General features: G+C 41.2%; 2 protein-coding genes and 1 non-coding gene across 6 annotated transcripts in view; all 3 read right to left on the reverse strand.

The window, feature by feature from the left end:
• N4BP2L1 (NEDD4 binding protein 2 like 1) overlaps window positions 1-26,030 on the reverse strand; it is a 38,984-nt gene extending 12,954 nt beyond the window's left edge. For 2 of the 4 annotated variants that reach the window (XR_009400033.1, XM_059378024.1), the window contains exon 1: window positions 25,510-26,017. Coding sequence is in view for 3 of the 4 variants with exons in the window: in XM_059378024.1 (XP_059234007.1) it covers window positions 25,510-25,685 (176 nt within the window). In the remaining variant the exon portion in view is untranslated. Of the gene's footprint in view, window positions 1-25,509 lie in introns of all 4 variants that reach the window. The other 2 variants (XM_059378026.1, XM_059378025.1) reach the window with 2 other exon arrangements.
• The window catches only part of LOC132002835 (NEDD4-binding protein 2-like 2), a 106,687-nt gene continuing 80,548 nt past the window's right edge, over window positions 1,202-27,340 (reverse strand). Inside the window, exon 7 of the transcript XR_009400032.1 lies at window positions 1,202-1,220. The gene's annotated coding sequence lies outside the window, so the exon portion shown is untranslated. The remainder of the gene's footprint in view (window positions 1,221-27,340) is intronic.
• On the reverse strand, window positions 17,392-17,523 carry LOC132003056 (small nucleolar RNA SNORA16B/SNORA16A family). The gene has a single exon (XR_009400128.1). It is a non-coding gene; the product is annotated as a small nucleolar RNA SNORA16B/SNORA16A family (small nucleolar RNA).

Raw genomic sequence — 27,340 nt, forward strand, 5'->3', positions numbered from 1 at the left:
TAAAACAAAGGAAAACAATAAAAAAGCTATTAAATTCCACACAAAATCACTTCCAAGAGAAGAGATTTCCACTTAAAATCCTTATTCAGGGGCACCTGGGTGGCTCAGTGGGTTAAGCCTCTGCCTTTAGCTCAGGTCATGGTCTCAGGGTCCTGGGATTGAGCCTGCTTCCCCCCTCCCTCTCTGCCTGCCTCTTTGCCTACTTGTGATTTCTCTCTCTCTGTGTCAAATAAATAAAATACTTTAAAAAAATAAAATCCTTATTCAGACAATTCGGGGAGAAGGTGGATATGATGGTAGGTAGTAACTGGGTAAATCTCTGAGCCTCATCTCATCATCTTTAGAAATGAGTATGATCCCCCCATCCTGCTAGATTACCACACTGATTTGATAACATGGGGAGTCAGGGGTGCAGTGCCCAACGCAACGAGTGTCCGTTTCTTTCCTTCATCCCTGTGGCACCAACAAAACTTCAGCAAGCAAACAGAGCATAGGACCAAATGGATATGCTCAGAACAGGGGCGCCTGGGTGGCTCAGTCGGTTAAGTGGCTGCCTTCGGCTCAGATCGTGATCCCAGGGTCCTGGGATGGAGCCCCACGTCAGGCTCTCTGCTCAGCGGTGAGTCTGCTTCTCCCTCCTTCTCTCTCTCTCTCTCTGCCTGCCGCTCTGCCTACTTGTGTTCTACTTCATCTCTTTGTCAAATAAATAAATAAATAAATATCTTTTAAAGGGGGGGGCGGGGAATAAAAAGGAAAAAGGTTGGAGAATGACAAGGAGAGGAAATGCAAGGAGAAAGCAGAGCTGCTCAACTGTTGTATGTTTGTCCTTCTCTGTGAGGAAGAGCTCTCCTTGATCAGGATGGAGCTGGGTACGTGTAAGGCACCAGAGTCCCAATCTTACATAAGCTCCTAAATTGCTCTGAAAGGCTTGGGTTGAATTCTAGACTCTTCTCTATCCAGTCAGGTGACCTCTCTCTCTCTAAGCGTTTCCCTGACCGAAAACCACAGATAAGCGTCACCACCTATGAAATGGAGCTTCGAGTGAGGCTCAGATGAGAGCAGATCTGAGGAAACGTTTTGCAAATGGTGAGGCACCTTGACAGTGTGAAGTACTAATATTGTATTAATAGTTATAATGTACATGATCAAACTTACCAACCCCAGGGGTAGATGTGCCACATAGTAAAGTACGCTGGAGGGTGTATGTAATCTTGAAATTACTGCAAGGGAATTCGTATGGCAGTGAGTGAAAGATATGAAAAACCAAAATAAAGCAAACACCTCAGTGTTCAAGAATGAGTGAACACATTCCAGAAACAGAAAACAAACAAACATCTCTGTCAAGATGCTTCAGCAGGCTTGATAGCATTTAAAAAGAACACAGCATAGCTGATGGGCTGAGTTGGTAAATGGAAACATTCAATGTGCATAATCTCATATCCTGATTTAAACAGGAATCTGATGGTGTCTCTCATGGCCTTGTGGAAAAATGTAGACGAGAAGATGATGTATTTTAAAAACCAGAGAATATTAGATAATTATCCAACTCATTAAACATTTACTGAGCATTTAATATATGCCAAGTATAGGGTGAAGCGTTAAGGTACCAAAAGAAAATAAAATAGCTGCTTTCAAGGAATTCACAGCCTAGCCAAGGAGCCAGACACAGACGACCTCACAGTGTAAAGAGCTGTACAGATGAAGGACACGAGAACTTGGGGTCGGGAACAAGTTCAGACAGCGAAACATTAAAAGTAAAGTTCAGGCTTCAGGGCCTGTTAGGAGAACGGAGCTCTAGGGGAAAAATAAGAGCAAGTTAAAAGGGGCAAATCATACTTGCAGCGGTTTTCCATTCGGAGTGCTACACAATATAAGAGAGATTTGCTAAGCTGGACTAGGTCCAGAAAAGAGGGACCAGGTCAGTGTAAGGTCTGAAAACCATGGAAACCACGTCAGATGAGAAGAGATCATCAAAGGGATGTGGGGTGCTTAAAGTGGGAACGGATGATCAGAGTGATTCCTGATAGGGCTCCCAGCTCAAGAAGCCTGTTGCATGGAAAGGTAATGACCTGAGTTCATGGATCCCCAGTTTGGGTTGGGCTCATGGGGGCATTTCTGCCTGTCTTGCCTGGGACCATTCACACAGCCACAGTCATCTGACAAGGGACATGCTGAGTCTTCTCCGTGGGCCTCATCCGTTCACGTGTGGCTGCCTTTCGACCCGTGTGGTCTCCCGACCTCAGGGAGGCTAACCCAGGCCTCTTCACACACCCCAGTCATTCAGAGGGCAGGAGTGCAAGCAGTTAGGCTTCAGCCACGTTCTGCTGCTCAAAGCAAGGTGCTGTGGGGGCCCCCAGTGAAAGGGGAGGGAACTAAGCCATGGGAGAGGTGACAAGGAAAGGCGGCCACTTCAACTCTACCATGGATGCAGAGAGTGACACAAAAGAAAAGTATGAAGGAGGTTTAATGAAACCAGTTTTCCTCATTTGCATGTACGTCTTTTATTTGACTTTAAAGATACTCAAGCCGAAAAGCCCAAATTGTAAGTCCAAATTTTAACCTCCAAGGCAAACAGTGATTATGACAACACCTTAGGAAAAAATCTAAAGGCCGCACTAAGAGGAGCCTGGGTGGCGCCACGGATTAAGCAACTGACTCCTGATTTCAGCTCAGGTCATGGAGTCAGGGTCATGAGACTGGGCTCAGTGCTGAGCTGGCTTGAGTCTCTCTCCCTGCACACACACATACACTCTCTTTCTCTCTCTCTCTCTCTCTCTCTCTTTTCAATAATGTTATCTAGTCTAAATAATGAAAGCTGCATTCAGAAGTTCAATAATAGTGCATAACTTATTTTCCTTATCTTTGTATATATACTAAGTTAAGCAAAGTTATGGATATTGGTTCCAAGAGTTTTGTTTTGTTTTTCTTTTTGGTTCCAGATTTGCTACCCTTCTAAATCTGGTTTCGTTTGTTTTCTTATTAAGTATGCCATTCATAGGTTTCATTGTGGTCTTTTACCATTTTCAGAGTTAAATTTTTCTTCTCGTGTACTGTCGGAGGCAGGCCCCTGGCCAGGGCGGCCTCCGCCATTAAAAGATGGCGCCTGGCTAGTTGCCAGGTTAGGATTGCCTCGTGAGACTAAGCGGAACGCCCAAAGAGGAAGTAAACAGCATTGGTTGCTAGCGAAGTTGTTCGTTTAGGTGCACAGCCTGATTCGCTCCCTCCTGTACCCTGCTCGCTGATTGGTCATGTAAGCGTATATAAGTGTGTAGACTTGCGGAAATAAAGAGAGAAGATACATCTGAACTGGGGCTTCTTGTCGTCCTTGCCGGTTGAGGGCGATAGTGTACATAGTCTTGTCTACTTTTGTTTTCCTCTTTAAGGCTTATATTATCTATTGGAAGTTAAGATTCTCACTCTCTAATGTTTCCTTTAAAAAAGCTGTAAGACATGAATGTCAAATTCACATTTTATTTCAATACTATTTCAGAAAACAAAACACACACACACAAGACAAAGAAACTACTGCCCTCCATTGTAAAATTCTGCCCTAGAGTAAAAGTTACATTGTTCAGGGCCTCCATGGGGCTAGACCGCTGCTCATCATTTCCTGAGAGATATCTGACTATATAGCCTCACTGGTCCTCCCAACCAACAGGCAGGCAAAAATATGAGCGTTTTCACCTTTACAGCTCTCACAGAACCCGGGGAGGCTGGGGGCCAGTGGGAGATTTGTCTGTGTGATCCCCTAAATGATCATTCCTAAAAACCTTGTTTTTACCTTCAGCTGAATGCAAATTAGCACTGGCAGGTACAGTGGCATCTGGAATCTTCAGGACAATAAAAGCTCTCCTAGCTACATAAAGAACTGATGAAACAGACAAATCATGAATTTCTGAAACATAGGTGGAAGCAATAAATACCATTCCATTGGCTTCAGAAGTGATGAGTACAGTGCATCAGCTCTAGCTTTCTTTATGGTCAGGAGCCTCATGCATTGGGTAAATGAAGAGGATGAAAATAAGAGAAAAGGAAAAAATGGAAAGACAATTACTTCTACATAACTTTCACTTCCACAGCTCCCCCTGCAAATTATAAAACCACTGCTATGAGAGAAATTCGGGTACTAATCTTGATTTCAAACTTTTCACTCTTCTGTGTAATTTTTTATTTAATAACAAATACCCATGAGAATGTATTTAGCTATCTATTGGTCACTCACTCGCTGACAAAGTCCAACGTTACTATGTAATTGTGAGTTGCACCCTCAACTTTTCTATGGAAGTCTCCCAACATGCAAAAGTAGACAGGGTAATACACTCAGACAGACTAATACAATCACTTCCTGTGGACCTATGACCCAGGTTCAACAATCATCACAGCAAGGGCACCTGGGTGGCTCAGTCGGTAAAGCATCTGACTCTTGATTTTGGCTCAGGTCATGACCTCAGGGTTGTGAGATCGAGATCCACAGACAGCTCTGAGCTAGGGGTAGAGCCTACTTAAGATTCTCTCTCTCCCTCTGCTTCTGCCCCTCCCTCCCGCACATGTGCTCACTCTCTCAAAAAAACAAAGCAAAAAAACCACACAATTATCACAGCCAACCTCATTTCACCTGCTTCATACTTCATTTCACCAAACATCCCGTCAGTGTTCAGATTTCCCTGATTCTCTCATAAATATGTCCCTAGGGTTGATTTTTGGAAGCGAGAGCCAACAAGATCCACACATTGTACCCGGATGCCATATCCCTTATGTCTCATGTATTCTACTTTTCTTTATCCTTTTTATTTCTACGTGAACTTTCCCCCTGTAAACTTTCCTATTTAGGTGTTCAAACCCTTATAAATAGTCAAAAGAATAATTTGATCTGCTTGCCCTTCATCTCCAGTCACCATTTGTCAACAGTTGGCCTCAATTATTTTCTCTTTCACATGCGAACTGTTGATGAATCATTCAAAAATTAACTTGCAGACATTGTGACACTTTGCTCCTAAACTCCTTGTCAAGTATCTCCTATGAACAAAGACATTCTCCTGCATAACTGCAATAACACGAGTGAACACGAATTTATCATAGCTGATGTTAATAGAATTTTTTTAATTTAAAATTTTTAAATTTCCCTGATGGTCCCAATAGTGCCTTTTATAGGTTCAATACTGCATCTGGTTTTATATCTCTTTGGTGTCTTTTATTTACTTTTTTAAGATTTATTTATTTGTCAGAGAGAGAGCACAAACAGAGGGAGTGGCAGACTGCGGGAGAAGCAGGCTCTCCACTGAGCAAGGAGCCAGATGTGGGACTCGATTCCAGAACTCTGAGATCATGACCTGAGCCGAAGGCAGATGCTTAACTGACTGAGCCACCCAGACACCCCTCTTCGGTGTCTTTTAATCTACAACTGTCCTCTTGCCCTCTTTGGTTTCCCTTTTTGAAGAATTCCAGTCAGTTGGCTTTAGAATACCCTCCATTCTGAGTTTTTCTGATGGTTTCCTCAGGACTAGATACATTTTTGGAAGGAAAGTACAGAGGTAATGTTTGTATACTTCCATTTGCACATCATAACAGTTTGTACTGTCATGTTCAGTGTGGTCACTTGGCTAAAAGGTGGTATCGACCAACTCTCTCCTCTGTAAGGGAACATTGCTTCCCTTGTAATATTAGGTAACATCAGGGCAGGAGGGCTGGGATGGGGGGTGGGTGCTGACACTGTGAGACCCCATGTAATGATCCTGTTGTCCACCAAACTTCCCCTCAATGATCTTTACTCTCATTGCCAACCATTACCTGAATTGACTATTACATTAAGAACTGCAGAATATTGATTTTCTTCATTATGTAATTTCTTCTATATTTACTTCATGGCATTGTCTTGTGAAGAGGAGCTTTCTTTCCCCTTCCCTTTTAATAATCTTTTAACATCCTTATTCTTTATGATGTTCAGGTTGTCCCATATTTGGCCAATAGGTATCCCTTCAAGCTGGCTCCTGTGTCTTTGTCTACACAAACATTTTCCTTTCTAATTAGCAAAGAAATATATATTCACTGCAGAATATTTTTAAATAGAAAACTACAAAAACAGGAGGTTCCCATATTCCCCCATCTAAAAATAATTATTATCACTTTGATCTTTCCAGGAAATAGAAAGATAGGTAGTTGAGTAGATAAGTAGGTAGGTAGGTAGGTAGGTAGATAGAATTTCTTTTTTATCTGAGGTTTTGTTACATAAAAACAGAAGCATAATATAAAGTATACCAAGTTTTCATCAAATTTATTTCCAAAGCAATTTTCTCCTACCTCATGAAATATCTTGCTATGACATTATTTTTAATGAGTATGACATAAATACTCACTTGGATGTATCATAATTTACTTTTCCAATGCCCTGTAGTTAAGTATTTGCTTTGTACCAACTTTTTTGATTATCAGCAAGATTATTTTACATGTACTGATCATTTAGAGATACTCTTTTATGGACTGCATTTTCATATCCTTTGTTAGTAAATGTTACCTCCTTCTTACTGAATACATAGATTTCTTTTTAATTTTGCTTATGATAAACTCTAACATAAAAGTCTAAACTTTCAGAAATTTTTCTAGTCACATGTATCCATCTTTTACTTTCTATTTTCTTCCTCTGGTGATTCATTTACAAGTCCTTCCCATCCCAGGTTTATGTAAATATTCATCTTTGTTCTATTACATTGTACTCCCCAATCCATCTAAAATTTTATTTTGGTATGCTGTATTGGCTAAGGATCTAACTGGATTTTTCTTCCACATGGAAACCTGGTTATCCCAAGCCTATTAACAGAATACTTTGTCAATTCCCCATTGCTTTAAAACACTTTTTTTCTTTAATGTACTAAATGGCAACAAATAACTAGGTCGGTTATTGGACTTTCTGTTTTGTTCCACTAAGCTTGATGTGTAAATTCTTCATTATCTTCTTTTCCCATATTTTCTCATTTTTTAAATTATATCCAGTAGTTATGAACTTTTCCTTTATATAATTTATACTTTTATTTTCTTATCTTGCTGAAGAGACATTTCTGACCGATACCATGTAAAATGATTTAAGTAGGGTCTATGCTCAAGATGAGGCTTGAACTCACGACCCTGACATCAAGAGTCACATGCTTTATGGACTAGGTCAGCCAGGTGCCCCAAGGATATCCTTTTCTAGATGTCTTTGATTCTTCTTCTGGTGGGCTAAATTTGATTGTTGTAATAAATTTTCTTTTCAATACTGCTAAGCACTACACAAGGGATTTTGCATATAATATCTCTCCTTAATCTTTATAACAATCTTATGAAGTAAATATTTTCTCTAGTTTTTGAAGAAACTAAACCTTCATGTGCTTAAATAACTGGCCCAGGTTTACACAGATTGGATGCTGTGCTGCCTGAATTTTACCTCAGATCTACACAGAGTCAGGATACATGGGTGTTATATACTTTGAGAGCTCTTGTGTGTCTGAGAAAGACCTTAAATTGTCTTCACACGTTAACAGTTTGGTTGAATGAGAACAAGTGGATTACAGTCCTTTCCCACAGATGTTTATAATTCATATATGTTCCAGTTAGACATGGGTTTGGTTGCATTTAGCAAAAAACTCAGGTAACCGTGTCTTTTAAAAATGTATATATTACATATAAAAAATAGAGATATTGTATGGACCCAGGTCAACAATGGACCCAGGTATCTACCACCTTTCTTAGCACAAGGCTTCCATTCCTTCCTGCCTCCATTCAGTGCCTTCTAGTGAGTACAGAATGCCACTGCAGCTCCAGCTTTCACATCCATATTCTGCATGGTGGAAAGAGGCAAGAGAGCCTTGAAAATGTAGTTTTCTAGTTGGCACGTTGCCACACCTAACAAAAAGGAATGAAGGAAGCTGGGGTAGTTAATGGTTTTGAAGCAGTCTTACCAGTATATGTCTAAGTACTGAGTTTATCTTTTTTAATCACTTTTGTTTAGGTCTTCAACTCAGAAATATAGGCTATTCTATTTGTAATCATTGCTTTGGTTATATTTACTATGGTTTTATTTGATTATATTTATTATCACATTTGTCATCTACATTACTCTCTGATTTTCTGTATTGTGATCCTATTCTTCTCTATTTCTATTGGATTTTTAAAGTCCAATACTTTCTTTGGATTCTTTTTTTAAAATAGATCTTATTTAGCTCCTTTTCAAATCCTTTCTGCTTCTTAGCCAACTCCCCTCATATTTAAGACTCCTTATTATTATTATTATTATTATTATTTTTATCTCATAGCATGGAGAGGAATTTTCAAGAAAAAAACTTTAAATACACAGAAAAGGAAAAATAATATAACAAATATCTGTATACCTACCATCTGGAGCTATAATTGTTAACATTTTCTCATATTTGTTTTGTTTACTTAACATTCAACTAACACCCTGCCCTTAACTCTGGCATTCCCACCACCTTTACTATACTTCTCTTTTCCCTTTTCCAGAGCACTTATCCCTTCTAACATATAATTTCTTTGTACTTTACATCTGCTTCCCTACCTCTGGCATACGAGATCCATGAGGGCAGGATCTTTGTTTTGTTCACTTACTATTCTCAAATACCTAGAAGACTGCCTGGAATACAGTAGACACTCAGTAAATATTTATTAAATGAATAAATGAAGGAAAAGTATATTTTTCTATAAATCCATGTTTATATATAGACTTAGTCCATTCTTTTTAATCGCTACATGTAGTACTCCATTATCAGCAAATATAGCTAATATTTATTAAGTGCTTACTATGTTCCAGCACTATCCTAATGGCCTTCCATTTTTCATACAATACTCAAATAGACCTATGAGATAAGTACTGTTAGTAACCTCTGTGATACAGATGAAGAAATTAAGACTCACATCAGCTCTAATGACACACAGACCGAAAGTGAAGAGATAGAAAAAGATATTTCATGCCAATGGAAAAGAAAGTTGGAATAGCAATACTCGTATCTGACAAAAACAACTTTAAAAGAAAGCCTGGGGACACATGGGTGGCTCAGTCTGTTGAGCATCCTACTTTGATTTCAGCTCAGGTCATGATCTCAGGTTCGTGGGATCACACCCCATGTTGGGCTCTGCGCTCAGCACAGAGTCTGCTTGTCCCTCTTCCTCTGCTTCTCCCCTACCCCCACTCGTGCTTGTTCTCTCTCTTAAATAAATAAATAAAATCATTAAACAAACAAAGACTATAACAAAAGACAAAGACACTATATACTGATAAAGGGGTCAATGCAAGAAGAGAATAGAACATTCATAAATATTTATGCAATCAACATAGGAGCACCTAAACAGATGAAGCAAATATTTATAGACAAAAAGGGGAAATTGGCAGTAATACAATAATACTGGGGACTTTAATGTGCCACTTTCATCAATGAATAGATCTTTTTGCAGAAAATCAATAAGGAAACAGTGACTTTAAACAACACATTAGACCTAATGGGCTTAATATACAGAACGTTTCATCCAAAAACTGCAGAATATACATTCTCTTCAAGTGCACATGGAACACTATTACCCATAAATTATATATTAGGCCATAAAACAAGTCTCAATAAATTCAAGAAGACTTAAGCCATATCAAGCATCTTTTCTGATAACAATGGTATGAAGCTAGAAATCAATTAAGAGAAGAAAACTGAAAAAAATGCCAACATTTGAAACTAAACAACAAGCTACTAAACAACCATTGTGTCAGTGAACACATCAAAAAGAAAATAAAACAATACTTTGAGACAAATTAAAACAGAAACACAGCTTTCCAAATCTATGGAGTATAGCAATAGCTGTTCTAAGAGGGATGTTCATAGTGATACACACCTACTTCAAGAGATAAGAAAATCCCAAATAACAATCTAACTTTTGGAGGAGACAAGATGGCAGGGAAGTAGGAGGAGGCGCCGTTTCAACCTGTACCCTAAAGTGAGTTGATTACCTACCAAAGAACTCCGATCACCCATGAAGTCAGCCTGAGATTAGAATTATACACATCTGGATCTCTACGGGGGCAGAAGACGCCAGTGGGCAGGTAAAGTGGAGTGGGAATGTCGAACTGATATCAGAAGATAAACAATCTAACTTTTTAGTTCTTTTTTTTTTTTAAGATTTTATTTATTTATCAGAGAGAGAGGGGGAGAGAGCGAGCACAGGCAGACAGAATGGCAGGCAGAGGCAGAGGGAGAAGCAGGCTCTCTGCTGAGCAAGGAGCCCGATGTGGGACTCAATCCCAGGACGCTGGGATCATGACCTGAGCCGAAGGCAGCTGCTTAACCTACTGAGCCACCCAGGCGTCCCTTAACTCTGGCATTCCCACCACCTTTACTATACTTCTCTTTTCCCTTTTCCAGAGCACTCATCCCTTCTAACATATAATTTCTTTGTACTTTACAAAGAAACATTCCGTTTTCTTTTTTCTTTTTTTAAGAACTAAAAAAGAAAAAAAGGGGGGGGCAAAGGTAGTAGAAGGAAGGAAATAATAAAGATCAGAGCAGAAATAAATGAAATAGAGACTTAAAAAAGGACAATAGAAAAGATCAATGAAACAATAGCTAGGTCTTCTTTTTAGAGATAGAAAAAAAAAAAGTAAACTTCATGAAGAGAAAAAGACTTAACAAGGAAAAAAGAGGACCCAAATAAATAAAATCAGAAACTAAAGAGAAGTTGCAACTGACATCACATAAATACAAAGAATTATAAGAGACTACCACAAACAATTATATACCAACAAATTGGAAAACCTAGGAGAAATGGACAAATTCCTAGAAACACACAACCTTCCAAGACTGAATCATGAAAAAATAGAAACTCAAAATAGACCAACTGCAAGTAATGAAACTGAATCAGTAATTTTAAAACTCCCAAAAAACAAAAGTCCAGGACTAGAGAGCTTCACAGGTGAATTTTACTAACCATTTAGAGTTCACCGCTATCCTTCTCAAACTATTCAAAAAAATTGAAGAGGAAGTAACAATTCCAAACTCATTTTATGAGGCCAGCATTACCCTGATACTAAAATCAGACAAAGACACCACAAAAGAAAGATGATTTTGGGCCAATATCCTTGATGAACATAGATGCAAAGATCCTCAAAAAATGTTAGCAAACCAAATTCACCACTACATTAAAGGGATCATATACCATGTTCAAATGGGATATATTCCAGGGATGCAAGGATGGTACACCATCTGCAAATCAATCAATGTGATTCACCACATTAACAAGACAAAGGATAAAAATCAAATGAACATTCTGTCTTGAGCACTGGGTGTTATACTTAACTAATGAATCATTGAACACTACATCAAAAACTAATTATGGGGATGCCTGGGTGGCTCAGTGGGTTAAGCAGCTGCCTTCGGCTCAGGTCATGATCCCAGTGTCCTGGAATCGAGTCCCACATCGGGCTTTTTGCTCCACAGGGAGCCTGCTTCTCCCTCTGACTCTGCCTGCCACTCTGTCTGCCTGTGCTCACTCTTGCTCTCTCTGACAAATAAATAAATAAAATCTTTTAAAAAAAAGAAAAAACTAATTATGTACTATACAGTGGCTAACTGAACATAACAAAAAAATCATATGAATGTCTAAATGGTTGCAGAAAAAGCACTTGGCAAAAATCAACAATCCATTTTTATCCTCCTGGCCACTAGACACCACGATAGGTAGCCTGTGTGAGCCAATCGAGGTCCTTTAGGTATTTGTCTGAGCAGCCCTTCTTGGAGTCCTAGCCATGAAGCCAAGAACTCAGCTGGAAGTATAAACCTGGTATGTGGGCCCTGAAGGGAGATCATGCTGTGGGACTATCCAGGCCCAAGGTGGGGTTGGGGGAGGTGGCAGGGAGAGCCTGCAGCAGGAGTGGTGGCCCTTATCTCACTCCAGTGCTCACTCCAGTGATTGTCCTGGGTCATTCTTTCAACATCAATTTATAATTCAAAACTCCCTGGTTTTGGAAGGAATGTACCTCAACATGCTAAAGCCACATATGACAAATCCACAGTTAACATCATGCTCAATGGTGTAAAACTAAAAGCTTTTCCTCTAGGATGAGGTACAAGATAAGGATGCCCACTCTTGCCATGTTTATGCAACATAGTACTGGAACCCCTAGCTATAGTAATCCGATAAGAAAAAGAAATTGGTTCAAATTGATTCCAACTGGTAAGGAAGAAGTAAAATTATCACTATTTGCAGATGACTTGATGCTATATACACAAAACCCTAAAGACCATCAAAAAAACTATTAGAACTAATAAATGAATTCAGTAAAGTTCCAGAATACAAAAGTAACATACAGAAATTGGTTGCATTTCCATATACTAATAATGATCAGAAAGAGAAATGAAAAAAACAATCTTATTTAAACTTCATCAAAATAAAATAAGAGAAAAGACAAGACAAGACAAGACCTAGGGATAAATTTAACAGTAGGGTAAAGACCTGATTGTAACACTGAAACCATAAAACTCCTAAAAGAAAATAATAGGTAGTGAGCTCTTTGATATCACTCCTAGTAATATTTTTTTGGAACGGTCTCTTTACACAAGAGCAACAAAAGCTAGAACAAACAAATGGAATGACATCAAACTAAAAAGCTTTTGCACAATGAAGGAAACCATAAACAAAATAAGAAGGCAACCTACTGAATGAGAGGTTATTTGCAAGCCATACATCCAGTAAAGGATTAATATTCAAAATATGTAATATAAATTTAATTTAATATAAAAATACAATTTAATATAAAAAATCCAATTTAAAAATAGGCAGAAGAGGGAAGGAGCAAGATGGCAGAGGAGTAGGAGACTTAAGTATCATCAAGTCCCAGGAGTTCAGCTAGATAGTTATCAAACCATTCTGAACACCTTCAAACTCAACAGGAGATCAAAGAGAAGAAGAGCAGCAACTCTAGGAATGGAAAAGTGACCACTTTCTGGAAGGTAGGACGTGAGAGAAGTGAATCCAAGGCAATATATGGGAAGAGAGACTGTGGGGGGGAGGGGCCAGCTCCCAGCAAGCAGTAGAGCCACGGAGCACAAAATAGGAACTTTTAGAAGTCTGTTTCAATGAGGGATGTTGCTCCAGAGGCTAAGCGGATGGCGGAGCCCTCATGGGGACAATGTGGTCTCAGGACCCACGGGGTCACATAAAGACCTGGGGTGCCTGAGTGTGGCAGAGCTGCTAGGTATCAGAGACTGAGCCCAGTAGGCTCTCAGCTTGGGGTTACCTTAAACCATGATCTGAGGCACAGTCAGACCACTGCTCTTCAAGCAGGGACCTCACAAGTGGCAGATCCAGGGAAACTCCCTCCTTCATCCCCCGGAAGAAGCAGGATGACAGCATGCTGCAGGAATCTGCTGGGTTTGGAGACTCCAAATGGGGCCACTTGACAGAGATAGAAATGCTCCATCACAGGCTGGGTGAGCTCAGAGCACTGCCAGAGACCAGGGAGATGGGAGAGATTCACTGCTTTTCTCTGAGGGCACACTGAGGAGTGGGGTCCTGAGCTCTCAGCTCCTCTGGGGCCAGTGACTGGGAGGCTGCCATTTTCATTCTGGTCCTTCAAAGCAGTATGGAAAGCTTCAGGGAACAAAACCTATCAAACATGAACCCGAGCAGATTACTTAGCCTGGCCCCTGGCAAAGGTGGTGCAGTTCTCCCCCAGGCAAAGACATTTGAGACTCACTGCAATGGGTCCCTCCCCAAGAAGATCAGCAAGAATATCCAACCAAGACCAATCAGTGAGAACTGCAAAACCTCAGAGCTACAAGAATACAGCACATAGAATTTGTGGCTTTTTCCCCATGATTCTTTAGCCTTTCAAAGTTAAATTTTTTTTAATTTTATTTTTTAATCTATTTTTTAATTTTTCTTATTTCCTATTTTAATTTTTTTAACTATTTTAACTTATCAGTACTTTTTTTTTAAAGATTTTATTTATTTATTTGACAGAGAGAAATCACAAGTAGACGGAAAGGCAGACAGAGAGAGAGAGAGGGAAGCAGGCTCCCCACCGAGCAGAGAGCCCAATGCTGGACTCAATCCCAGGACCCTGAGATCATGACCTGAGCCAAAGGCAGCGGCTTAACCCACTGAGCCACCCAGGCGCCCTTATCAGTACCTTTTTAAAGATCTTTTTTCCTTTTTATTGTTATAGTCATATTCTATCCCTTCATTGTATTTATTTTTTGTATACATACTAGATTTTCTTTCTTTAAAATTTTGGGATACAGTTTCTTCTAACAGATCAAAATATACCCTAAACCTAGCACATGACTTTGTGCTAGTCTCCAGCCTTATCACATACTTCCCTTTTTTTTTTTTTAGCAACTTCTTATCACTTCCTTTTTTAGAATCTTTTAAAATTTTCATCTTTACAATCATATTCCATCCCTTCATCTTGTTTACCCTTATTTTGTATACATGTGTTTTTCTTTCTTTAAAATTTTGGCAGGCAGTTTCTTCTAAAAGACCAAAATACACCCAAAACCAAGTGTGTGACCCATTATATTCACCAGTCTAAAAATATAGTTTTTTCCCCCTCCTTTCTTCCCTAGTTTCAGGTCTCCTCCAGTTTGGTTAGTGTATGTTTTCCTGGGGTCTTTGCTATCCTTTTAGTATTTTGTTCTCTCATTCATCTATTCTTATCTGGATAAAATGACAAGGTGGAAAAACTCACCTCAATTTAAAAAAAAAAAAAAAAGAGTAAGCAGCAGTACCAACGTCTAGGGACCTAACTAATATGGACATTAGTATGATGTCAGAACTAGAGTTCAGAATGATGATTATCAAGGTGCTAGCTGGGCTCACAAAAAGCATGGAGGATACTAGAGAATCCCTTTCTGGAGAAATAAAAGAACTAAAACTAACCAAGTTGGCATTAAAAAAAGCTATTAATGAAGTGCAATAAAAAGTGGACGCTCTTACTGCTAGGATAAATGAGGCAGAAGAGAGAATTAGTGATATAGAAGACCAAATGATGGAGAATAAAGAAGCTGAGAAAAAGAGAGACAAACAACTCCTGGACCACAAGGGGAGAATTTGAGAGATAAGTGATACCGTAAAATGAAACAATATTAGAATAATTTGGGATCCCAGAAGAAGAAAGAAAGAGAGGAGCAGAAGGTATATTGGAGAAAATTATAGCAGAGAATTTCCCTAATTTGGAGAAGGGAGCAAGCATCAAAATCCAGGAGGCACAGAGAACCCCCCACCCCGGTCAAAATCAATAAAAATAGGACCACCACCATCTAATAGTAAAACTTCCAAGTCTCAGTGACAAAGACAAAATCCTGAAAGCAGCTCAGGACAAAATCCTGAAAGCCGCTCAGGACCTATCCTCTTGTAACCTGTTCTAAGGTAGAAACATTAGATTCTACCTTAGAACAGGTTTCTACCTTAGAAAGTGTGTGACCCATTATATTCACCAGTCTAATATATATAATTTTTTCCCCTCCTTTCCTCCCTGGTTTCAGGTCTCCTCCAGTTTGGTGAGTGTATGTTTTCCTGGGGTCATTGCTATCCTTTTAGTATTTTGTTCTCTCATTCATCTATTCTTATCTGGATAAAATGACAAGGTAGGTTTTTACCTTAGGAACCTGTTCTAAGGTAGAAACATTAGATTGGTAGCAACCTATCCACAGAGACCTGGCAGATTGGCCATTATCAAAAAGATAAGAAATAACAAGAGTTGGTAAGGATGTGGATAAAAGGACGCACATACACTGCTGGTGGGAATGGAAATGGGTATAGCCACTATGAAAAAATGTGTGGAAGTTCCTCAAAAAATATTAAAAATGGAACCACCATATGACCCAGGCATTCCACATCTGAGTATTTATCTGAAGAAAACAAAACACCAATTTGAAGAGCTCTGTGCACCCCCATGTTCTCTGCAGCATTATTTACAATAGCGCAGGTATAAAAGCAACCTAAATGCCCCTCCATAGATGAATGGATAATGCAGATGTGGTGCATATATGAAATATGACTTGGCCATAAAAAGAATAAAATCTTGCCATTTGTGACAAAATGGGTGGACTGGAGGGTATTATGCCAAGTGAGTTATGTCAGACAGGGGAAGACAAACACAATATGATTTCACTTATACATGGAACCTAAAAACAAAACAAATGTTATATGCCAATGACATCTCATTAAAGCTGGAAAAAAACAAAGACCCATGAGTGGTACAGCTGGATTAAATCCTAGACTTCCGGTCCCAGAGCTGCACACTATAAAATAAACAAACCACATTTATTTATCCTTCTCTCTAGTGACATTTAGTTTGCAATTTTCCCTACCATGAACAAGTTTCAGTGAACATCACAGATAGGCACAGTGATGTGAACGTCCCTGTGCCTATCTGCCTTTGCATATGTGGAACAGTTCCTGAAGGTATATACATCACGTAGAATAGCCATGGAATGAGTCCTTTTCTGTTTGTTTTTTGAAAGTACAGAGCAACACAGATGTTATTTAAAATTTTCTTCTTCCCTTCAGAAAATTTTTTTGTCTGATAGAATTTATGTTCCATGAAGGCAGGGAATTTTGTCTGTTTTGTTCACAGCTCTTTTCTAGGCAAACAGAAGAATGTCGAGCACATGAGAGATACTCAATAAGTACCTGCAGAAAATATGAATGGTTCTTGAATATTAGGCTCTGTTGCCTTAATTATGCAAACACTTTTTATACAACCCCAAACTGTGTAAGGAGAATTTCTAGTTACTCATCTTTGTACATTGAGAATTTTACCCAAGCCTTGGATTTACCCCCCAAAAGGCACTGGAAGAGAGGATTCTTCTTGGAGGTTATGGTATTGGTATGTTATTGGTATTCTCCTCAAGGACTTTAAACTGGGGGGTTAGGAACAAGTGCTACGACTCAACAGCTTGAAGAGAATGAGGTGGGAGCCACAGCTGTAAACGATGTGGGACAGTCTCCCCTGAGTCCTGGTGTGGTTTGGCCTTCTTGGTGCTGCCAAACACCATGCCGAGACTGAGCCCTGCCTTTAAGGAGATGAAGCTCAACCACTGTCAGCCCCATGGACACTACCAAGCCACAGTGGCTAAGGAGACTCCAGTCTGTCCTACTGCTCACTCTTGCCCTTACCCTCTGTGCCTCTGAAGTAGGGCATGTTTATGAGATCCAAAACTAGACTCTCAGAGAGCCCCCTAGTCGTGTGGTCCCACTCCACTCTATCTAGAGCAACTTCCTTTCTCTTGCATGTGAATAGCTCCCTTCCGTAGAATCTAGCAAGGGTGCTGGTTTCCCCCATGTTTCTATTGCAGGTGAATTCAGCCATGCTCAGGAAAGAAGGCATCAGAAGTGCACCTACTGGAGGATTAACTTGTTTTTAGCTGTGTCTTCCCAAAATGTCATAAATCAGTTACAGACAAGGGGACAGTAGTTGAACAGGAAAACTGTCACTTGAGGCTCTTTCTTGACTGCTGCTTTTATGTGAAAGCAGCTGCATCTTTGATTCTAATTTTTTAACCTCTTTTTAGTGTAACTGCTGATAGTGGAGATGGCACATCCAATATCTTCATGTGTAAAACACCGAAATGGTTCTCTTGTGCACAGATGTTAGAGGACTTTGGAGGGAATGGCTGGACCCCTTTTTTTCTCTCGTCTGTTTTCCACAGCCCATTCATTCTTTCACAACTCACGTTATATGAATAGCATCCTTTTCAATTTTGTGCTTTACTCAAGACCCATGTTGATAACTGAGCTGACAGCTCTTAGGAAGCCTCTGGAATTAACAGATCCATCAAATATTTAGTGATTTAGGCCTACGAGGTGCCAGACCTTCTCTCAGAAGCTGAAGAGAAAATATTTCCTGATCTCATGGAACTTACAACACATCTCATCTCACAAAGCTTTCACCTCCCTGTGAAAGAAATAGATAATAAATAAGTAAACATAGGTCAGATGGTGATAATGTGGGAGAAAAGAAAGTCAAAGTACAGGGCAAAGAGTGTTGGAGAGATGCTACTTTAGGGAGCAGAGAAAGCCCCTCTCAGACTCTCTTCTTCATCACATCCTTAGAAAGCGTGGAAAAAGAACATTGAAATACCCTAGTTATACACTCATACTCAATAAGATTCCCTAGTGACTGTGAAAAGTGGGTGTAGATGTGTTTGTTCATGAACATCCCTAGTAAGACCACTTTGTGTATTATGAAATCTGGACCCTCAGAATCAAATGTGTGATTCTCTGATCCTAATGTCCTCACTTATAAAATGAAATCGTAGGGCTACTGTAAAGTTCCAGTAAGCCAGCATATACAAAGTGCCAGGCATACAGTTAGCACTTAATAAATGTGGCTTTCTTTCTTTTCTCCCTTCCCCTTTCTTAGGCTCTTACTTTGATAAAAAATGTTGATAAAATAGCCTTCTCCCCAAGCCATACACATGAGGCAACAGAGAGCCTTATGAAGGAAAAATTAGAAATTAGATCAGTTTTTCTTTATCATACTATTTCCTCAATCCATGGAGCCTAGATGTCTTTAGATAATTTGGAGTGAAAACAAACAATTTCTTATTGGGTTCCTCTAGAGTCTGAATGGGCCTAGAACGGTGCCATCATATAGAAAAGAGATCATTGAAATGCCACCTGAGGGAACAAAGGCACTAGATTGAATTACAAATATCCTATCATGTGAGTAGTTGAGGAAGCTGCGTGAGACCCTCCAGAGCAGGGTGTTGACAACATCTCTCTTGAACACAACATAGGATAAATATGAATACTTATTAAAAAATCTAAATCATTACCTCCCATTGTCCCCAGTGGTACCAAATTCATAAAGAAAATAAATTCCCTGGTATTTTTTTTATAGCAGAAGAAACATATCATGAATACTAACAAAAATAAAATATGGCTTTCTTACCCTAACAGTTGAAATCCAGGTAAACTTCGCCCTTTTAATGGGCCATGTAAGTGGTTGGGTTTGTTGTTGTTGTTGTTGTTGTTTTTAAACAACAGATCAAAACCAACTTCTATTATTTTTTCACGAAGTCACTCCCAGTAGCCTCTTCCTTTGGTGTAGAAGTAAATTCTCTGGACTAGAAATACGAAGTCATCCCTATGACCTTGATCAAGATGTCTCACTTCTCAGAGCTCAGTGTCCTGGGCTTGGACTAGGTTGACTCTCTGGAAAATTATTGTGCATGTTCTGAGATTTTCCTATGAAAATATTTTTCCCCTTTCTTTTCTTCCTCTATTTCTACTCCTTCTCTAATCATAAACCACATCTGCTATATGATATTGCTCCAACCCAGCAGGGTTCTCTCCCGCTATCCCACTGGCTCCAGAACCATGGCGGTGGTGAATCCCTTGTATAGTTGGGCAGAGTTTCCAGCAAGTAATTACAAAGACACGCTGCACTGTGTCTTCTTACTCTCCGTGAAGTATTTATTGAATTTATAGTCCTTATTCTTCCCAACCTCTGGGAAGAGGTATTATAAGGACTCTCAGCAATGGAGAGAGATTTAAAAATCCACCTTGGGAAAATCATTGAAAATATAAAAGGCTAGTAGTTTCTCCAAGTAGATGTAAGTGAATGAAGATCTGATATGTCAGCTGATAATTTATTTTTATATACACAGACTTGGAATACTGCAAATTTTCTATTTTGACCTTGCTTTTATGTACAAGAGCCCTGGGCTCATCAATAAAAACACCATGGTCCAGGCCTGCTGGCTAGGGGTGCTGTGGAGCCCAGGACGCTTTGGGGTCTAACTACTCACTACTTAGCTAACCTAACTGATCCCTTCTTCTCAATTGTTTCCTACATTTCACTGTGTTTGCTTGTAAAGTATACCTTCATCCTCACCTTTTCTGACCATCACATCAGGAAAGCATCCTGTCACTTCCTTGGAAAGCTCTAGTGCTTCTAGATGGAAAGGTACTTCTCTTGAAGGAAAAGTTCATGTTATGTGGAGACATGAACAAAAGAAAAGACAACTGTCAGCAAGCATCCTTTGAGTCTAATGGAATCCATGTTACAAACCATTTGCGATGGTGCCAAAAGGAACTGACTGGAACATTGGAAAGGATGCAACATGTGCTACTAGGGCATGGGTCTCAAACTTTGCTTTGACTGATATGTAAAGATTCAGAGAAATTCCAGGAAACTGACATAACGTCGACAATATTTTTCATATATGGCCTTAAAAACAAAAGGAAAAACTACCCTCTTTCTATTGCCATTTCATTTCATTTCAAACGGACAATATTATGGTATAGCCATGTCATGGAATATATTATTCAGCTACAAAAAGTAATGAGGTTTTATATATATATATATATATATATATATGACAGATATATCAGGCACAAGAAGACAAATATTGTAGGATTCCACTTATGTGCGGTATCTAGCGTAGTAAAATACATGATGACGGAAAGTGGATCAGAGGTTACCAGGGGGTGAGGAGAAGGGAGGATGGGGAATTATTGCTTCACGGGTAGAGTTTCTTGAACTATATACTGCTGATGGCTGCACATCATTTAATTAATGCCACTGAATTGTATACTCAAAAAATGGCCCCCAAAAGGGACATTTTCACACACACACACACACACACACACACACACAATGCAAAGCACAGAGGTAAACAGACGGTCCACAGAAGCTTTCACTGATGTTAGAAGAAAGGACAGATCCAGATCCAGGTGAGTTTGTCAGTTTAGCTGTAGAAACAGGTACTTCTGGATCATCTGCTGAGAGTGAAAGTCTTGGGATTGGAATCCTACTTCTTCGATCAACTCGGTACTTCTTTGTGCAGGTTTCGGTGTTCCCCATGATCTGGCTCTGAGTTTACCTAACCAACACATTCACTAATTCGAACCATTCACTTGGTTAAGCCATTCTCTTCCCTAGCTGAGGAGACCATCCAGCTGTCTCCCATCTCCATCTCCCTGTTCATGCTGCTAACTCTTTCCTTTGCTCGGCCGCATCCTCCCTGTCTTCAAGGTCAGCTCAGGAACCATTTTCACACGGAAGAGACTATCTCTCATCCATAGTTTTCCAATCTTACTAATCATCCTAAGTGACTTCTCTGGCCTTGAACACCAATAGCATATAAAATGCTCTTCCCCATTATAGCTTACTTACCCACAGCAGGGTATGGATTATTGTTTCCCATTTGCTAGTCTTTTGTAGGATCCCTTAATCTTATTTGCCAAGCAATTATTAATGGTCTTTTAAGTACCCAGCAAATACTATTATTGTTGATTAGCGAATAATAATTAACAATAGTTGGTATTTATGGAGCCCACGCATTCCACAGTGATTTCACACATACAGTTATGGAATCATTGTTTACCAGTCTCCTAAATCCCCACAACAACTTATTAGTGAAATGTTAGCTCCATTTTAATGAAAAAGAACCGAGGTGTCGAAGAATCAAGAGGTCCATGCAAGCGTGTATGCTAATTAATAAATAATTAATATATTTAATAATAAAATAATTAAAATCAATCTTGTGTATTAAAACATTTCCTAATATATGTCCAACTGAGAATAAACCTAGGAAAAAGACTTTTTATATAGAAAATGACACATTTATTTTGTTATTTAATAAATGTTTGGTCACACAACCTGAGTCTATTTAGCCAAGTTATTTTCCAAACTATTTTCAACCTTTTTTTTTTTTTTGAAGATTTTATTTATTTACTTGAGAGAGAGAGAGAGCATGAGCAGGGAGAGAACCAGAGGGAAAAGCAGACTTCCCACTGAGCAGAAAGCCCAGTGTAGGGCTCGATGTGGGGCTTGAACCCAGAATTCTGGAATCATGACCTGAGCTAAAGATGGATACTTAACCGACTGAGCCACTCAGGAACCACTATTTTCAACTTTAAAAAGTTAACAATTAATACATATTTGTTATAGAAAAATAAGAAAATAAGGCAGGGAAGAAAGTCTATAATCCCACTATCTAAAGTCAACAACTAGTAACATATCTTTTCATACATTGTCTATGATTATATGTAGACCCCCCTTTCTTTGAATAGAAAATGGAATTTTTGTAGAGATAGAGAGATAGATAGCTTTGCTAATAGGATTTTTAACTTAATGGGGGAATGAATATATTTGCATGTCAAATACACCTATGTTCCCATTTATGACTGCGTGACTTATAAGCTAATCCTCTATTTTTGTATGTTTCCATTGGCTCCTATTTTTTCTAGCATATAAAAAAGCTCTGTGATGAACAAATCTCCATCTTCATGCACTTGTCCAACTATTGCCTTAGGATGAATTCCTGGAAGTAGGACTTACAGGTCATTGATAAGAAACTATTTTTGAAAAAATAATTTTTTTATGAATTAGAGGTGATAAAACAGATTTAGGTTCATGCTAAGTTTCCAGTACTCTGTCGTACTCAAAATTTTTTTTAACCAGATAAAACTGTTTTTTAAATGTCCGAAGAATTTAAACAGATGGTTTCAATATCTCAGCCCCTTCAAACTATATAAATGTATAGATGACAAGCACAGAAATCTAACATTGATTTGGAAGACAAGACATATCCTAATTTCAACAACACTTTTATTGTTTCTTTAATCAGATGAGAAAAGCAGGGAAAAAAGAGGAACCCACATTTGCAAAAACAATCTTCTCCAATTTTTAAAAACTTGTTTTTATTTTTCTGATTTAAAAAATTACATATTCGTTATAGAAAATTTGGAAAATACAGAGAATAAAGAAAACATGAATTTCCCAGAATCCAACAATACAAGAGAGGATAGCCTTCCAGTTTCACTACTTTCTCTACATGCGCATTTTTTAAACAATTTGCCATTCTCCTTCTCTCCCCCACCGGACCCACCAGAAAGGAGGGGAAGGCAGGTCCTTGAGGTCCGCCACACCATTTCATCCTCACCGAAGGCTTCCTCCTTGCTGAGCTGTGGCCTGTTTGCCTTCTTACTTCCCAGACTGCTACACAAAAGCAAAAGCCACCCCCTGCCCTCCCATAGCAGGGTCAATGATCCTCTGCCTCCAGAACTCCGAACCGGAGAACCGGAGAACAACAAAGTCAACTTCCAGCTGCCTGCTGCATTTCAGAGCCAGGTTTCTCCCCGGTAACACCTTGAAGATTTATCTCAGCTGATCAACATCTGAAGCGGCAACTAACACCTTATAAGATGTATACAGCACTTTAAAGTTTAGCAAGTTCTCTCACATTTTAACATCTGCGAGAGTCTTCTGAAATGGACAAAGCAGATATCCCTGTGTATCAGAAAAGGAAACCAAGGTGCAGAGGAGCTGAGTAAAGGTCATAGATAGTGAATGGCAGAGCTTGGATTTGAAGCCATAAATTGACTCCAAGGTCAGAGCTCGTTGCCTAGCCATTGTTAACAAACCATTCTTCAGACTGACAACTAGAAATTAAGAGCCAGAAGGATCTTCAATAAATCACCTAATCTAATCCCTTCTTAGTAGTCACATGTAAGGAAAAGAAGTCCCAGAGAAGCTAGGTGATTGCCGAAAGTCACCAGCTTTCATGATGAAGAGGATCTAAAGGCCCAATCTTCAGACTCCCGGGCCAGTGCTCACGCCAGTCGTCCCTAGAGAGATGTTCTTTAATAAGCTGGTCTCTCATCCGGAGTCTTCTGGTTAGCCAAATGTCAACCAGGAATTAAAATCCTAAAAGTGTAGAATGTTAGAGCCAGAAGGGACCTTGAAGACCACCCCAGGCAACCCATTCACTTCACAGATGAGGAATCTAAGGTCCAAATCCCATGGCTTTTGATGTTCAGTTCTATGCACTTCCCTTCCACTCAACCTATCACTTCCCTTCTGAGTAGTTAAAAACAAAATCTGGCCAAAGATTTTACTTCCTTCTTTGACACTCAGCGTGCCACAGGCAAAATCAAAGTGAAACTAAACAGGACTTGAACGCAGAAGATACTTCATTTGCCACAGATGTACCCACCATGACTGTTACTACAAAATATCCGAGTTCTGCTGGGTTCTAAGCAGGCTCCCCCACTCTCCGCCCTCCACCCCCCAACCAGAGAGAAGGCCTACTGAAATCCCTGCGTCCTAGGAAAGGGTACCTATGACCCTTTGGAAGTCACCATCCCTTTAATCTGCGAAAATGTAGCAATACTGTTTCGCTAAAGGCTTTTACTCCACAAATAAGCCAGGAATCCGAATTAAAACTGGCAGCACATCCCCAGAGCTGTCAAAGTTCGCTGACCCCAATGGACTCAGACCCTGCTCCCACCATCTTTGTATACCCGCCCCCCACCCCCAAATCAGCTCCTCAACGCCAGCTAACCCTGACTCTGCAGCAGTTCCATGGTTCTACGGCTAGCCTTACTTCTCTAATGAGATGGAAAGCTCTTTGAGGGCAAGAAGCTACTTCCACCGCCCCTAGCTTCAAGAAACTTGAAGAAGGATAAACCAAACCATGTGTAAAACCAAGCGCGGTCACAGAGGTGTAAACAGGAAGCCAAGGAGCGCAGAAGACGTGCGTCTACTGCTGGGGAGGAGGGCAGCTGCTGGGTAAGGGAACAGATCCGAGTCTTAAAGGGCTAGTGGGATCAGTCGGGCAAAGGTAGGCGGAAGGCAAAGCCAGGCAGGCGGGCCAGCGTCAGCACAAGCAAGGAGAGAAACAGTTCAACGCTGCCGTAGCATCAAGTGCAAGGCGGGGAGTGGTGAGAATTGAGGCTGTAGCGGTGGGCCCAGCAAGGAGGCAACAGGCAACAAGCGCGCGTAATTCGCGCTGACCTGTACCGGGAGAGCAGCTTACGCAATTCGCGAGTAAACGAATTTGGGCGCCCATTGCGAGGCTCTCTCAATGACCGCCGCGCCAGCCCCCTCCCCCGTGCACCTGTGCGCCTTCGCAGCTGCCAAAGCAAACGCAGGGCTGCCTCAATCCGCTAGATTTTCAACGCGGGCCGCACGCCGCCCCCACCCCCGGCCACGGCCAAGGCCACGGCTGCCTCTAGCCCCCCGCCCCCCTGGCCCGCTCGTTTCTCCGCTCTGGTTTAAAACGCCTGTTGACGCACTGTGGCGGGTGCCTGCGCGCTGGCGGGCGGCCCCGCGGTTTTCTCTGCAGTTGTCACCGGGGTTCCTGAAGAAGAATCCCTGCGGGCCTCCCGACCCCGAGGTGGGGAGGCCGGGGGCGGCCAAGGCTCCCTCGGCCGCGCTGGCCCGGGGCCTGGCACGGCGGCCGGGCAGGGGCCGGTGCCATCTGGGGCTTGCGCAAGGCGCAGTGCCGAAATCAGTCCTCCCGGGAAAGCGCAGCATGGAAACAAACAGGACGGCCCCCCTCTCTCCGCCCGCGGCTGAGCGGGCACCGGGGACAGCGCGGGCTTCCCCGCAGCCAGTCGGGCCGGGGCCGGGGCCAGGACCCAGGCGGGCGCGGCGGCGGTGGCGCGGGGGGCGCGGGGCGGAGCGGCCCAGGGCAGGGGCTCGCTCGCTCGGGGTCCGCGCGCCGGCGCCCAGGCCGTTGTCATTACCTGGCCAGTGTAGTTTTCCCCGAGCCCGGGAGGCCTCGCAGGAGGTAGAGGTGTTTCCTAAAGCTGGGACGGCGCGGAGGTGTCCCACGCGGGGGTGGCGGGGCCGGCGGCCGAGGTTTCTGCTGCTGCTGCTGGAGGCTCAGCCTCCCAAAGGATTCAAGAAAACTCTCCTCCATGGGGTGGGGGCTGGCTGCGAGAGCCCTGGGTTCCCTTTCCTGAAGTCACCGTCTTGGCCAAAGCTGTTGTTTTTGTGGCTCTCCGGCCATGTGATAGATGGAGGGGCGGGCGCTCGGAGCCCAGCCCCTCCTTCCCACCCGAGCGAGCCGCGCTGCGTGGGAGGGGGCGTCCCTACCTGGAAAGCTGGGGACTCTGGGAGACTGGCAGCCAGGAGACCCTGGGTGATGCTCCCTACCCTCTGACCCCCAGCCCGCTCGCCGACCCCCTCCCTTGCCTCTCGGTGCCTTTTGCCCTGAGGGGAAAGGGCCTACAGGTTGAAACACAGATACTCCCCCGGCCACCCGCCACGGAAGTCAGGCCCTCTGCAACAACCCTCCTCCACCCACCACCCACCCCCGACTGGCCTAGACCTTGAAAGTGAAATAATTTTAGTCAACGATTAAGGAACGTGAACAGCATTTTAAATAGTAACAGTAAAGTCCATTGTTTCCCCAGTTTGGGAGCACCAATATCTGGCTAGTGTCCCAGCGGCTCATACCGCTGTCCCACGGCCTGTGTCATTTCTTTCTCCTCCTCCTTCTTCTTCTTCTTTTTTTTTTTTTTTTTTTATCCTTCTTTAGCCTGCCAAAAATATTCTTAGAAAGCTTTGTTGCTTCTACATAACTTTAAATCTCATCAGAAAAAGCACCCCTTAAAACTCAAATTGATGTATGGACAGTAGCATAAACAAGGTCTCATGAGAAGACCTGCACTGCCCAGGTACTTGCTTGGCTGCCACCTGAGAAGACGTGGCCTCTCTGGAAGGATTTCAGCTCCCCAGGGAAAGGAGCAGTCTCTGGAAATCATTTATAGCTAAGTATCCAGAATTACGTTCTAAGCTCCAGGAGCTGGTGAGTGCCAGTCGCTTGATCACCATGGCACTCCCCAGTATTTCACACTCAAGAGTGTGATAGACTGATCCTATTTTTTGAACCAAAATTCAAGATGCATGGACTGAAAGAGACAATATTGAAAGTACCATGTTGGAAAAATCCACGATATATGGTGGCTTTGGCTGTAATAATTACAGTAAAGCAAATGCATTTTGTTTCTGGCAGCTAAGGTATGAACATTTTGGAAAGGAATTGTGAAGAAAAGCAATTTCCTTCTGAAACGAAATCCAGAGATTTCATAATAAACTTTTGAAACAAGAACCTAAGTAGGGAGGGGCTCTGTGCTGAGAATCACACATTCCCCTTGGGATTCCCCTGGAGTGGTGGCGGTGGGGAGATGGGCTGCTCACCCCTTGGAATTCCCTTCCCAGAATCAGAGGACGGATCTTGGCACTGCTGAGAAAACTAGAATTTCAAAAGCTTCTCTAAATATTAGGGGAAAACCATAAGGAACAGAGAACACACATGACTCATAAAAATAGTGATGCTTAAATGTAGGTATCCTCTATTTCTATATTCTATCATACTTCTAATAAGAGAGTTTTTGCCCAGCCTCAAATACTACCTTTTTCATTCTAGACTTGCACCGTACAATAGAGGAGCCACTAGTTACATAGGGCTATTGAGCACTTGAAATGTGGCTAGTGCAAATTGTGATTAAAATGCACACTGAATTTTGAAGGTTCAGTATGAAAAAAAAATGTAAAAATCTCAGTAATTTT

The sequence above is a fragment of the Mustela nigripes genome, chromosome 15 (genome assembly GCF_022355385.1).
Source record: "Mustela nigripes isolate SB6536 chromosome 15, MUSNIG.SB6536, whole genome shotgun sequence".
Classification (NCBI taxonomy): domain Eukaryota; kingdom Metazoa; phylum Chordata; class Mammalia; order Carnivora; family Mustelidae; genus Mustela; species Mustela nigripes.